The following is a 14,585-nucleotide window of genomic DNA, read 5'->3' as shown; positions in this document are numbered from 1 at the left end:
TCTGTTGCTTGTTCTCTGCGTGCGGGATCATTCGCGTGTATTCACACCTCTTGATGCTTGATGAAGAACCAGATACCTCCAGGTAGGTACCACTGATACCACTGGATCAGACTCTCCACAGCCAGGTGCTCGTCACAAGGCTCCGCCCACACGCCGGTCTAATTAGCGCTGCCGTCTGATTAAAATCTGCAGCACCAGGGCAGAGGTCACCGCCTCACCAGGATGTGTGGTGCACTTCTACAAAGGGCCGGGACTTTAGACTAAATATAGGGGTTAAAGAGTGGAGGCCGGGGGGGTTTCAGGGACGGGAGCAGCTGCTGCCTTCAGTCAAACACATTCAGCCGTCGGTCGTCTCCAAACGAACACACTGCAGAAAACACAGTAAAACCTAAAGATCCTGAAGTGGCCTCGACGAAACCACACAGGGCGGATTTGGGTCATCAGCTGTATCTGGAACTTCCACAGCGAGAACATGTCTGATGAAACGTGGACGTGGACACTTCACCGAGCCTCCAGGAACAGCCCTGAAGACATAGTGAGAAAATTATACTTATTTTTTCTATTATCAACACAAAAACCGCCCATATTTATGTTAATAGGTCCTAAAAACCCAAGCGCCAGTGGAGCTCTACAGGCAAAAGGGACCAGTAATGTGTGAGATTAGATATCTCTACTAACCAGTTCAACCAAATGCGCCACTGAGCAACTTTTCTCATTAAAACTTGGGGAAGCAACTCAAGACAAAAAATGACCATTACTGCAGTGGGAAAAAGTTATCTAACGTGTATTCATGGTGTATTCATGGTCTGCACATGAAGAAGTGACCAAGGACGTCTGGCTTCATAGGACTGTGAGCTGTGGACCACTAATGACATCACAGCGTTAAGACAGTGTCACACATGTTTAGACTCCGCTGCCCATGAGAAGGTAAAAAGGGGCAGCTGCTGCCATGTTTAACACCCCCCCCTCCAAAGGCCGTGTAATCAAAGCAGACAACTGTTGCTTCTTTGCATCTGATGCGGCGGAACGACTCCAAAGCAAGTTGATGTACATGAAATCCCAGCTGCTCGCGTGGATTTATGTGCCAATAAAGTGGTGAATGGATCTGCGTGGCTCCCCGGGCGGAGCGTGACCTGGACAGGGGACTTCCACCACCCTCCCAATATGTCCGCGTGTCGCCTTACAAAGACTTTTATTTTTAGCCGCGGGTTGATCTGTGTGAGCGCTCGCCGCCCACGGCCCTGAATTCAGGTTCCCTTTGGATCCTGAAGCCTTTTTTGAGAGGGAGTGGGTGTGGTTTCCTCCTGCTCGTGTCCTCAGACCCGAGGTTTGGGTCACAGTGATTGGGTGTCGTCTCCCTGTCGGTAAGTCCGTTGGTCCTGGTCCCCAAGCTAAACCACCCGGAAAGCTCCCGCTCGAGGTGAGAGATCGCCCCCAGAAATCCCTGCAATGGATCAGCACAAGTATCGCACGGCGGGCGTCCAGGAGAAGCTGGAGATCGTCGGGGTGGAGGACGAGGCCGGGAACCCCATCAGCGGCCTGACCATCCTGTCCCTGCTGGAGCGCGTGGCCGGCATCATCGACAACGTCCAGTCCGGCCAACAGCGCATGGAAGAGCGTCAGCTGGACCTGGAGAGCAACATCAAGACCATCCAGGGCGACGTCCTCAAACTGGCCAAGGACCACACCGACACCAGCTGCACGGTGGAGAAGCTCCTGCAGAAGACGCGCAAGGTCAGCGCCAACGTGAAGGAGGTGCGGGCGCGTGTGGAGAAGCAAAACGTCCGCGTGAAGAAGGTTGAAACCACGCAGGATGAGCTGCTGACCCGCAACAAGTTCAGAGTGGTCATCTACCAGGTGAGCAGGACATCCACCGGGCTCCTGTACTGGGACACAAATATACGAATATGCAGTATTCCAGCCGATAGGAGCTGATATTACTCATTGTTTGATTGTTAATTACTGGGTAACTTCTCTTTTTCCAACTAGAATAGAATAGAATAGTCTTTATAGAGCACATGCAAACCTGGTATGAACGCTTTAAAGGTCAGCAACCGTTAGATCAACTTACAAGTGGCAAATATGTTAAATCTTCCATAAAATCCCTGAAAATCTGCAGTGCTGCTTAAACAACAATCCGTATACGGTCATGAAAATATCAACGGTCTCCTAGCAAAAGGAGATGACAAAGAGACTCCGATCACATTCTAATTCACATGATGCTGAATCCTGATTGGTGCACAACGTCAAACTAAGACCCCCCCTCAGTAGGAATGCCCCCCCCCCCCCCCGTCTGCAGCTGTGGCAGAGGGCTGTGTGTTGCATGAGGAGTGTAAAGATATAAATATAAATATCTATATATACTGTATGTATCTGGACGCGCTGCGGTCCGGTTCCATCCGGTCCAGTTTTCCGCCTACGAGCAACTGGAGCCCAATTAAGTGGAAAATAAACGGCACGAACCTGGAGCCGAGCGACGTCTGATTCATTAAGAGGACGAGGAGAAGAGAAGAGCCCTCCACCCCCCAACACCACCCACCCACTTCCTCCACCTTAATCAGGTCACGCGTGCCCATCGGCCCTTAGCGGCGGTCTGACTACACTCGGGGGCCTCAAGGTCCCTCTGCAGGGGGACGGGTCCCCGAGGACTCGCCTGGTGGGAAATAAAGCGAAGCTCGTCTTGAGGACGGAGGGACGGGGGACCGGGTCTGGAAGCTCAACGACGCCATTGTCAATCTGAGCGAAAGGTTTTACAAATCAACGTTGAATTATGTTTCATTTTTAGAGTTTAAAGTTTGTTTTAATAGTTTTAATCACTCAGATGATAATTTGCTTATTAACACTTATTGTAAAATCAATCTCAAACTACCAGCAAACCTGGGAAAGTATAATTAAAGGGATATAATCCAGTGTTTTCCTACTTTTCACTAGTTTTTATATGTTTATATAATATCCATCGTCAAACCGCTCATCCTGCATGCAGGGTCGCGGGGGGCTGGAGTCTGTCCCTGCCAACAAGATCTACATAATATCTATGTACCTTTATACATGAAGATATTGTGAGTGTTAAAGATACATGAAACGTTCGTAAGAAAGCTAGAAACTCATCTGATAAATGAAACAAGAGAAAATTATTGTAGTTTTGTGACACAAATGACTGATTTGAATAAATGATTCTACCCGGCTTCCCAAAGACGGAATAATTTTCCAAATGCAATTTTGGACAATCCATATATCAGGTGATAAAGCAATGAGTTATTGAGTAAGAAAATATGTTGTGTTGGGGCCTTTTACAAACTTAAAAATCATATCGTCATAATTAAATAGTAAATACATACATTTTAGGATAATTCATCGTGATGAAAATGCTGAAACTTGTTTAAATTTGCATTTTTCTACTTTTAAAACCAGAGGCTCAAAGAGCTTTACATTTACTAATATAAACTTTACATTTACTAATACAAACATTACATTTACTAATATAAACGTTACATTTACTAATATAAACTTTACATTTACTAATATAAACCATTTACTAATATAAACGTTACATTTACTAATATAAACTTTACATTTACTAATATAAACGTTACATTTACTAATATAAACGTTACATTTACTAATATAAACCATTTACTAATATAAACTTTACATTTACTAATATAAACGTTACATTTACTAATATAAACCATTTACTAATATAAACTTTACATTTACTAATATAAACTTTACATTTACTAATATAAACGTTACATTTACTAATATAAACGTTACATTTACTAATATAAACCATTTACTAATATAAACTTTACATTTACTAATATAAACGTTATATTTACTAATATAAACGTTACATTTACTAATATAAACTTTACATTTACTAATATAAACGTTACATTTACCAATATAAACCATTTACTAATATAAACTTTACATTTACTAATATAAACGTTACATTTGCTTATATAAACATTACATTTGCTATGGTGAGCTTTACATTTACCGATGTAAACTTTACATGTACTAATGGAAGCTTTACATCTGCTCATGTAAACTTTACTTAAAATTGACTAAAATCGCAGTAACCCCCCCGATGCTGCAGTCGGGCGTGTTCGAGGTTGATTCTGCCCCCCCAGCGTTAGAATATTAACGGGCCGCTATGTGCTGCTAACAGCTGCTGTGGATCCGTCACAGAGGGAACTATTCTGGGCCCTCGTGCCAGGGGGGGTCACGCTACAAACGTCTGTATCATGTGGGTCAACGTGTAGAGGGGTGGGGGGGGTCGATCAATCTGACCGCGCTCAGATTCATTCAAAATGTAAGAATGCCAGACCCACTAAATGAGTGTTTTCTAATGTTGTGTAAAGATTTGAAGAACTATGAATAATAAAGACGGGTTAATGAGCTCTTGAGGGGGGTGGGGGGGGGGGGGGGGGGGGGGGGCAGGTTGTACCCTGATGCGTAAACGTTAAATGGTCAAAGTTTGTAACACGGGAGCCATTGAGCGTAACACAGTGAAATGTAAGTATTGTTGTAACCTCGTTGAGGATAATTGTCTTTGTTAGACGTTTGGTGAAAGATAAACTAAAGCAACGTGTCTTGATGAAGACCATGTCATGTATTATTCAGCATAATGCTGGATAAGTGAGCATCCGTGTAACCGTAGCCGGTGGCCATCATATCACCAGAGTCCGGTTCTCCTCTGTGTTCCTGCTCCCCCCTCCTCCCCCCCCAGGAGACGGTGGTGTGGAGTTTCCTGGTGAAGGATGCCCTGTCGGTTTATTCTGAGGCCTCCGTCCATCTCCTAATATAGAGCTTCATTTTGACCGGGAAGCAACAAGGTGGTCTGTCAGACGCCGGCGGCTGACTAATGAAGGCCGGGCCGGTAATGAGAAAAAGATAAATGTGTGCCGGGGGGGGGGGGGGGGGGGGCTCTAGCTGCCGAACGTTAGAGGACAGGGCGTCAGGCACAGCCGGTTAATGGGTTTTCTTTGGTGACATTTCCTCCGTTGGGGCGGCGAGAGACGCGTAGCAAAGTCTGTGAGTCGATCAGCCTAAAGAAACATTTAGAAACATCAGCTGAAAGCATGTTGGAGGTGTGAGTCACCTCTATTAAGTGTGATTTACACAGGAATTAATTAATGAATTAAACTGGATGTTAATGTACAGTGTTTACTGAGGGTATAAATCAAGAGAGAAGTCATTATCTTATACAGGACCAGGAGAGCCGCCCCCTGCTGGTCACTGCAGAGAATGCAGCTTCTTTTTTTTTTCACTTGTCACTTTTGTCACTTCCTGTTCGCTACTGCACTTTATTTTTTTATTTTAATTTTTAAATATTTTAAAATATTTTTTGCTTTAACTTTATTCTTTTATTTTAAAGTAACCCATAGCCTTTCATTTTATTTGATTCCTCGTGCACTGTTGTTGTGCTGTCACGCACCAACCGCCAAGTCACATTCCTTGAATGTCTGACATATTTTGGCAATAAATGTTTCCTGATTCGTGAAGATGATGAAATTACTTTCATGGAAATTCACAGGATTACCAAAGTCCTAAATCGAAAACGTGAACGTCTGGACCACATTTCTTCTCAGCCGTCCAGTAGTTGATGAGATTTCAGTCCTTATCGACTGCACAGACCAGATGGTGTCATTGTCATAGCCGCCATCTTGTGTTCCTACCGGACACTTCCTGTCTCAGTTTCTCCTCGTCTGTAAAAATAGAAAAACTTGATCCCATGAAGACGTGAGTGTTTCCGGAGGCTGCAGCTCAGACAGACTCTCTGAAGAGTATCAACAAGCAGCGTAGTATTTCTCTATGATGGAGAGGAGAGACCAGCAGACGGGTTCCTCTCTGTGAGTCCGGTTTAGTCCTCGTGGGAATCGAACGTTATCACATAAGACGAGTAGTTGCATGTATTTTAGTCCTCTTCTGGTCTTGGTTGTCCTCACCTTCTCTTGTGTCTTCTTCTCTGCAGGGTGAGGCCGAGGTCCCATCAGTCGCTGTCACCAAATCTCCCAAAGGATGCGGCCTGGACGGGCTGGAGATGGAGGCCGACTCCTACGACGTGCCCCTCGACCTCTCCTCCGACGAGGAGTACCTGAGCGTGGAGGAGGCCGACCCCTCGCGAGCCGCCCGCATCAAGAAATCGATGGCAAAGAGCAGCGAGACCCTGAAGGCCGCCTTCTCCAAGGAGAACATGAACAAAACCAGAGGCAGCCTGGGCACCAAGTTCCACCACCTGGGCGAGAAGGTCATGCCGCCGGAGCGGCGGGACAGGATGCACCAGGCCGGCGAGCGGCTGAAGCAGTCCGGCGAGCGGCTGAAGGAGAACATCGCCAAGAAGGTGCCGAACAAGGAGACCTTCCGCATCAAGCTGAAGAAGGAGAGGGCAGTCGCCGAGGGGCAGGAGGGCGCCGAGGCCGAGCTCCAGGGCCAGGCCGCCGTCGAGGAGAAGCCGGTCCCTTACACCGAGGTCGCCATGGAAACCAAGAGGGAGGGGCCGGTGGAGGAGGCCGGCGCCACCCGGATAGGGGAGGAGGATCACGGGAAGTAGATCGGAAGGGACCGCGAAGGGGAGGAGGAACATCGGAGGAGAGCAGGCGACGCCGCGCATTCAGAGGAAGGGTCTCTGATTGGTCGGCGTGGATGACGGACACATGTTTATTTTTGTTCTCGACATGCGACGCTGGTTATTTATTCAAGTCTGGTTTCAGGGTGTTGACTGAAGTGACTTTACAGAGGTCTGAGATGGTCACCGGGTCACCGGGTCACAGTGCAGGCGCGCTTTACATGACAGCTGGAAGGAAAAGAAAAGGTCACAGAGGGCGATGATGAATGTTGAACATATAACGTGAACGTGCACAAACCAGGGAGTTACACATCCAATGGTAGAAGAATAGAAAGTGGTCGGTTGGCGCCTCAGCTGGTCTCTGAGGCGCCTGAAGAGGAAACGAGAGAACAACGTCAACAGGAAGGAGACAAACTGCAAAGCCCGGGACTAAGTTACCCAGCATTCATTGCACCGCAACGGTGAAAAGTGAGTTGGTCACGAAGGACTAAAATATGGGTTAGCGGTTAGCGGATTAGCATTAAATTACAGCTACGTAAATAAAAGAACGAACCGCTGAGTTCATCGAGTTCATTGTTATTATTTACCACATGAAATATATCGAAGACGATATAAAATGATTTAGATTTAAATAGTTTAGATAAAAATGGAGCATGTAGAGAAACAAGATCAGAATAAAGAGGTTGATTCCAGGTCAGTGAAGTACGTTTAATTGAATAAAATGAAGTCGCCTGCGCTGATTGGTCGACTCTTTTCCCAACCGCTCGTTAAAGCAACACCAGACGTGTCAAATGTCATGAAAACACTCATCCGAAGGTCGACTCCTTGAATCATCATTTTATTTTCTGGTTGCATCACACAGAAAAATTCAACACTTCTGCTTCGTTCATTTCAGACTCATTTGTTGTCTTTGGAACCGTTTTCATTGGAATTCTAATAAAGTTCTGGTAGGATTTGTCGACCCGACGGGTCTTTGTCCGGTTCCGCTTCCATCCAGCAGCAGGCGATGAACTTCTGACGCTTCTCAGCGACGTGTCGGCGGCTTATGAATGTTTCCTTTTGTTTGTCCAGTTTAGCTGCTTTATATTCATAGTTTCTCTTGAGGTTTAGTGAACACAGTGAATCAGCGCTCTGTCATTCTGCACTTCCTGTTAGTGAGTTTATTTCACCTGGTGAGTGAGGATGCTGGATTTAAAGCAGTAGGTTGACAGAATGTGGTTTGATTTGATCTCTTCTATTCATCTTTCAAAACAGCTCAGTTCTTTGTCATTTTTACAATCATCTCAATCCAGTTTTATCTCTTTCTATTGAAACACAGCTGTGGTGTCATTTAACCTTTTGTTTTTCTATAAATAAAGTTCCCATGAAACCAGTACGATGTTTTATGATGTATGAAAAGCGCACAAAAACAAAGGAACCTTCACTGCAGGTTCACGTGACCGTTGTCTCACAGCAAAGGAAATATTCAGGAGACGTTTCTGAATCATCAGGAGCATCATCACTCATACAACCAATCACACGCTCAAAGGCCTCAGACCACCGGTAATAACAATAATATACAATAGCAAGTCAAATGAAAAGAAACAGCACCAGACGCAAATGAATGTTATGAACGAAGGAATCCACTTGGACAGCTTCTCTCTGACCACGACAGCTGCCTGTGTGCAAAGCTAAGCTAAAAATGCACTCACAGCATCTTAAATGTCATCCTCTGAGGAGGACAGAGCCCCCCCCCCCCCCCCCCACTCCAAAGTGTGTGAATATTTCTTTTGATCCACATGTTTGCATCACAGCCTCGTGGAGACTTTGTGCAGCCTGGATGCGTCTCGCCGATCAGCGGTGCAGCAGTGTGTGTGTGTTTGGGGGGGCTGTCAATCAAACACAGCCACCAGGGAGCTCCACCTGTGTGTGCAGGGAGCAGCATGCATATTAAACAAACACCCCCCCCCCCCCCACTGGAGTGTGTACAAATACACCGTGTGTCGTGCTTCAGTGGATCAGGCAGCGTATGCAGGACACGGTGAGAAGATTTCATCTCCATAACACAAAGGGAAACGTTGCACTTTGTTACAATCAAATCTGTGCTTATTCTTTCTAAGATGTTACATACGTAAAATGATCTAAATGTTCACGTGTCAGAGTAGAAGTGCAGTGTTGAGGACATCCTTTTTCTCCTTTGTATTGATTTATGTGGTTATTTTGACAGGCATAATAAATATATTTTAAAGCTGTAAAATACTTGAGTGGAAGATGGTTATCACCTCATCGTGTGTAGTTCAATCTAACTGTGATTTGTTTACCAAGGAGCTTCATAGGTTAATATTTTCTAAGTATGTTCAAGTAACTAAAACATGTACCTACAACCAGAAGTATTATTACATTATTTTGTCAACTATTTTATTTCGGACTCTTAAATCTGGATATTGATTATATTTTGTGTGGATGGGTAAAGTTTACGCCTGGAAATAATGACAATTGTTAGTTTATTAGCTCGCATTTTGAAAAGCGTGGACAACTTCCGGGACGCTTTTATTACGGAGGTCACACGCCGGAAATCCATTGACGCTGGTGTTGAGAATACAGCAGTGCTAACAGCTAGCAAGTCGCGTTAGCTAATGTAACTTCCTCAGTCTACTCCCACTGAGGGTGTATAAAGTCTGCACTTCACTAACACTCCTACAAAATGTGAATCTCATCCTCGACGAGTCCTGGAAATAAATTTGAAAGGCAATTTCGCGGGCGGCTAGCTCGCAGCCACCTGACCGGCTCGCGCTAGCTCAGCTCTCCGTTGCCTGACAACGGGAGAGGAAGCCAAAACAAACTGGCTAGCTAACTAGCGGATGCTAACGAGCGGAGGTAAGACGATGGCGGACGACGGCAGACGAGAAGACGACCGCGGCCCCGGAGCCGCACACCGGGGGTTCGTCGTGATGGAGTTTCTGCTGGAGAAGCTGAAGGTGCTGAATTACGAAGAGGAAGTCCTGACCAAGCACAACATGAAGAGTCTCTCCAGGTGAGCAATGACGTCACCGTGACGCAAGTTAGTCTTATCGGTTCGATTGATAATCACCATTAATTATCTCCTAAAGAGTTTATTGATTATTGTCACTGTGTTTTGATTACAGCTGTTGTGTGATTGCTAGAATGCAACTTGTAGGATAAAATCTGTTTATACTTACAAAAGAAAAATCAACAGCAAATTGATATATTTATGTGTATTTGATGTATAACATTGATATAAACCAATACCTTAAATAACTATAAGCGTATACATGTACTTGTTTAGTGATATTCAATTTTTTTTATTGCACACTTTTGGGGGGGGGGTGACCCCCTGTTATAATGGTAGGGTTTACAATGGCTACAAACAACAAACATCTGGTGAGACAGATGTTGAGACTCAATGTGTATCAAAGTAAATGTGAGAATTTGTTATTTTGTTCCAATCACAGGGAATCCACACATATTTCCTCATTTATTTAACTTCAATTAAACGATATTCTACAATAATCTCTTTTCAGGGTTCGTACGGTCATGGAATTGTTCATAGTTGGAAGTAAAATAAAGCAGAAACGATACTCATCCCATGTGGATAATTGTAAACGTTAAAACACTGTGTATGCCTTAGAATTCTCATTGTTAGTTTAAATACTACATTTTCTCACTTTTTCCTGTATAAATGTCACAAAATGTTTGGTCATGGAAATCCATTGGTCAAAATGTGTATGAACCTGCTCTTCTTTACTTTAATGTTATAAATATGTTAAAAAACAACTTTGATTCGTCCCGAGTCCAAATACCAACACAATAAAATAAAAATCTGAACAGTACGAATGTATGAGAAGTGTACCACAATAAAGTACAACACTGTGTATAAATAGACAGACAACAGAGTACTTTTAACTTGCGCTGGTGTAATCTAATATAATAACCTTCACATGTGTAATACCTCTAACATATGACGATCGTGTTGTATTTCTGTCGTCCCCTCGTCCCAGGCATTACTTTGTCTCCAGTCCGTTCCTGTCCTCCAACCCGGGCGAGCAGTTCTACACGTTCACCATCATCGCCGCGTGGCTCATCAACGAGGCGGGGAGGCCGTTCGCCGAGCCGCAGGAGTACGACGAACCCAACGCCACCGTCTCCAACATCCTGGCAGAGCTCAGGGCTTTGGTGAGTGGCAGGGTGACCTCTGACCTCAGATCAGCTGACATACGATTAGAAGCGCTGGTTTTTAACGCTTGCGTCTCATTTGTCCCGCCGCTGTGTCCGTCAGGGGGTCAAGGTGGACTTCCCGCCCTCCAAACTGAAGGCGGGTTCGGGCGAACACGTCTGCTTCGTGCTGGACCAGCTGGCTGAAAAGGCTCTGACGAGGCGGGGCTTCTCCTTCAGGAGGTACTAACACCTCCTCTCTGGTCCCCCGCTGGGTTCCTCCTGAGAGGCACCAAAGATCTCATTGCGATGTTTTCAGGTCACGTTCTGATATTTAGCTGTGGCGATGAATCTTAAGGATGTAAATCTCCAGGGTCCCGCGTGGCGTAAACCCCAGTGACCCCCCGCAATGATCACAGGAGGCCACAGAGAAGATGATTGTGCTCTCCTCACTTTTCTTTCCTCCAGACCAAACTACCCGGCAGAGACCACAGAAGAAGAGTCTGTGATGGAGGACGACGCCGAGCTGACGCTCAGCAGAGTGCAGGAGGAGATGATCGTAGGTGTCCTCAAAGAGCTCCACCCATCGCCACCAGCAGATTGTCCCCCTCTGAGGCAGCTGACTTCCTCAGTCTGATGGATTGGAGTCCAATGAGAAGAGATGAAACCTTTTATCAGAAGCCACCACAATAGGAAACCAACAGGGTGTCTGCACATTGATATTTGTGAGCTGGTGAAACCTGTAGCAGATATTAAAATACAATCTGTAACCGTCTAGAAATATCTGCTCAAAGAAAGCTGATGGATTCAACGTGGAGGCTTTTGGAGGCTTTAGTAGCGACTCACCGGAGCGTCTTGTTCCTCAGGATGTAAAGAAAAGACCTTTAGGAAAGTTTGAGATGAAGAGTAGAATGAGATGAGGCCCGTTGGATGCTTCCAGAAGTGAAGGTCGTTCATGTGTTTCTCTCAGGAGGAGCCTGACGAGGAGGAGGAGGAGGAGAACGTGATGGACCTGGAGGCTCTGAAGCTACGAACCAGCCACACCGTGAGTCCACGTGGGGGGCCTTCACAGACCTTCACAGATCCTCAATTACACCCTGCAGCCCTTAGTGACGGGACGCGTTTCTCTCCGGCAGGAAACAGAGACGTCCTCCAAACCGGACGAGATCCTGGAGGCGACGGTGGACGCGGCAGAGTGGAGCCTGGAGGTGGAGCGAGTTCTCCCCCAGCTGAAAGTCACCGTGAGGACCGACAACAAGGTACCTGAGCCGGCCCCCCCGTAAGATGAGACAAACCTGTTTAATAAACCTGTCGGATCGGTCTTTGCAGGACTGGAGGATCCACGTGGACCAGATGCATCAGCACAGAGACGGGATCAAGTCCTCGCTCGAGGAGGCCAAGGTGCGTTCAGTGTCTGTGGCTCCTCCCCTTTAGTCTCGAGGGCGAGATGCTACATGGGGATACAGGTGAGCAGGAAGGAAGGAGAGGAGACTCAGACAGAGCAAGACGTAGGACACAAGCGCCGCAGTCTTCATCCTGATCTTCTGAGGGGAGGGATGATGTCACCCACCCTTCAGCCTCTCTTTTTTTCCTTGTTTAGCACTTTCCATGTTTGCAAACAGTAGAAGCAATGAGAAGATAAAGAGAGAGATGATATAACAGGTGTAGATGAACGAGTCCTGTCCGTCATCTGGTGTCTCCTCAGAGCTACCTGGACAAGCTGCAGGAGGACATCAGCAGGACCTTAGAGAAGGTGAGCAGCAGAGAGAAGTACATCAACGGGCAGCTGGAGCATCTGATCCAGGAGCACCGCGGCGCTCAGGCCAAGCTCAGTGAGGTAACGATCTCCAGATGTGTCTCCCCTCTGCACGGCTACAGATGTGCTACAAACCGTGTTTGGTAGCCATTTGATATAATAATAATAATAATAATAAATATTGTATTAAGAAATAAAGGGAACATTGACGATACCCCGGTTACCTTCCTCTTAACGAGCCGAGTACGAATCCCGTGTCCCCCGGCAGGCTAAAGAGCGCTACCAGCAGGCCAGTGGGGGGTTGACTGAGAGGACCCGAGTCCTGGCAGGGGTCAGTGAACGCATCACGCAGCAGAAGCTCTCCTCCTTCTTATTGTTGACATGAATCTGGTTCATGAAGGAAGCTCTGAGAACTCTGCAGCGTCTCTGTTTCAGATCAGCGAGGAGCTGGAGAGGGTGAAGCAGGAGATGGAGGAAAAGGGCAGCAGCATGTCTGATGGAGGTGATGACTGATTGTGTGTCTGTGTGTGTGCGTGTGTGTGTGCGTGTGTGTGTGTGTGTGTGTGTGTGTGTGTGTGTGTCTGCGTGCTCGGTCCTGACCCTTTGTCCTCGTTGGTCCTCCAGCTCCAGTTGTGAAGATCAAGCAGAGTTTGACCAAGCTGAAGCAGGAGGTCCTCCAGATGGACGTGAGGATCGGCGTGGTGGAGCACACGCTGCTGCAGGCCAAGCTGAAGGAGAAGTCCAACATGACGCGGGACATGCACGCCACCAACCTCCAGGAGCCCGCCGCCGGGCCCTTCTGCTAGCTCCGCCTCCGCTACGGGCCCTTCTGCTAGCTCCGCCTCCACCACGGGCCCTTCTGTTAGCTCCGCCCTTCTGCTGGCTCCACCTCCACCACAGGCCCTTCTGTTAGCTCCACCCTTCTGCTAGCTCCGCCTCCACTACGGCCCTTCTGCTAGCTCCGCCTCCACTACGGCCCTTCTGCTAGCTCCGCCTCCACTACGGGCCCTTCTCCTAGCTCCGCCTCCACTACGGCCCTTCCAGCTCTAAACTTCTTGTAAATTAATTTCTTTAAACTTCAGACACTTATATGTCTGAAGTTTAAAGAAATTATATATTTGATACTTATAAAAATATTTGGATCTTTGACCTGAATGTCCCATGTTTTTTTTAACAGATTTTAAAATAATTGTTGTGTATGAAGCTGAAATAAATGTTGATGTGTACTATGATGTGTTTGTTTTGGTGAGTAGAGAGTTGATCCTGTTGGGGTAGTACACTAGGGAAGATACTTTATCGGTTTGATTACTTCCTTCTTAATGTAATGTACTGTTCTTAGTGTACTTCTTGCTCTGGAGCCACTGAGCAGCAGGCTCTTCTTCATGTGAAGGGTTGAGGGTAGAAGTTGTGTGTCCCATGATGCAACACCACACAGTGTACATACTGTTACAGTAAGAGTACTAATACACCGGATGCTGTGGGAAGTTCTGGCATCCCCCCTTCAAAATAAAATACGGGACCCAATCCGGATGCAACATAGAAAAGAAGGGTTAGTAATGAACAATTCCATAACAAATATTAAATGAAATCTCTCGATGAGGGTTATAAAGACGAGGCGTCAACATTCGTACTGTCGTGATTGTGTTTTATGTTTCCTTTTTCAGTTTAAATGCGTCCTTGGAGGAAAAGTTGTCGCACAGCAGAGAAGAAGACAAAAGTCAAAGGCCCAATGTCCCCGTGACCCCTGACCCCTCAGGGACCAGGTCAGTGGTTGAGTGTGAAGCTCTGTGAGGGCTTTAAATGGTGTAAATATGAAGGGAAATCAGCTGGCTGCCACATGTCCCGTCACCATGACAACGTCTAAAATAGGATTTACAACTACCATAGTTGTATTTATTTCATTCTTTTAATATCAGACTCTTTCCTCATAAGATGAGGTCATTTTAAATAATGTTTTACTGTTTTTTGTCAAAATGGCTTCAATGACAAATTTAAATATTTGATAAATAAATTAGTAAACATCGTCTGATTTCATGTCAGGAATCAGGAAACATTTATAACCAAAATATGCCAAACATACAAGGAATTTGTCTTTGTTTTCTT

The 14,585-nt window shown here is 46.1% G+C and overlaps 2 protein-coding genes across 2 annotated transcripts; both read left to right on the top strand.

The window, feature by feature from the left end:
• Window positions 1-300: 300 nt before the first annotated feature.
• On the top strand, window positions 301-7,949 carry cavin4a (caveolae associated protein 4a). The gene is made up of 2 exons (XM_040170839.2): window positions 301-1,857; window positions 5,981-7,949. The coding sequence occupies exons 1-2, from the start codon at window positions 1,450-1,452 to the stop codon at window positions 6,557-6,559; spliced, it is 987 nt and encodes a 328-aa protein (XP_040026773.2). The 5' UTR covers window positions 301-1,449; the 3' UTR covers window positions 6,560-7,949.
• A 616-nt stretch (window positions 7,950-8,565) lies between these two features.
• Window positions 8,566-13,708, top strand: ift57 (intraflagellar transport 57 homolog (Chlamydomonas)). Its single transcript, XM_040170834.2, has 11 exons — window positions 8,566-9,587; window positions 10,573-10,747; window positions 10,851-10,969; window positions 11,195-11,285; window positions 11,697-11,771; window positions 11,863-11,985; window positions 12,056-12,127; window positions 12,432-12,563; window positions 12,751-12,813; window positions 12,918-12,984; window positions 13,107-13,708. Exons 1-11 carry the CDS (start codon window positions 9,415-9,417, stop codon window positions 13,286-13,288), a joined length of 1,272 nt encoding a protein of 423 aa, XP_040026768.2. The 5' UTR covers window positions 8,566-9,414; the 3' UTR covers window positions 13,289-13,708.
• Window positions 13,709-14,585: the final 877 nt, after the last annotated feature.

This window comes from Gasterosteus aculeatus, chromosome 3 (genome assembly GCF_964276395.1).
Source record: "Gasterosteus aculeatus chromosome 3, fGasAcu3.hap1.1, whole genome shotgun sequence".
Taxonomy (NCBI): Eukaryota; Metazoa; Chordata; class Actinopteri; order Perciformes; family Gasterosteidae; genus Gasterosteus; species Gasterosteus aculeatus.
This window is presented reverse-complemented; position numbering and strand designations above follow the sequence as displayed.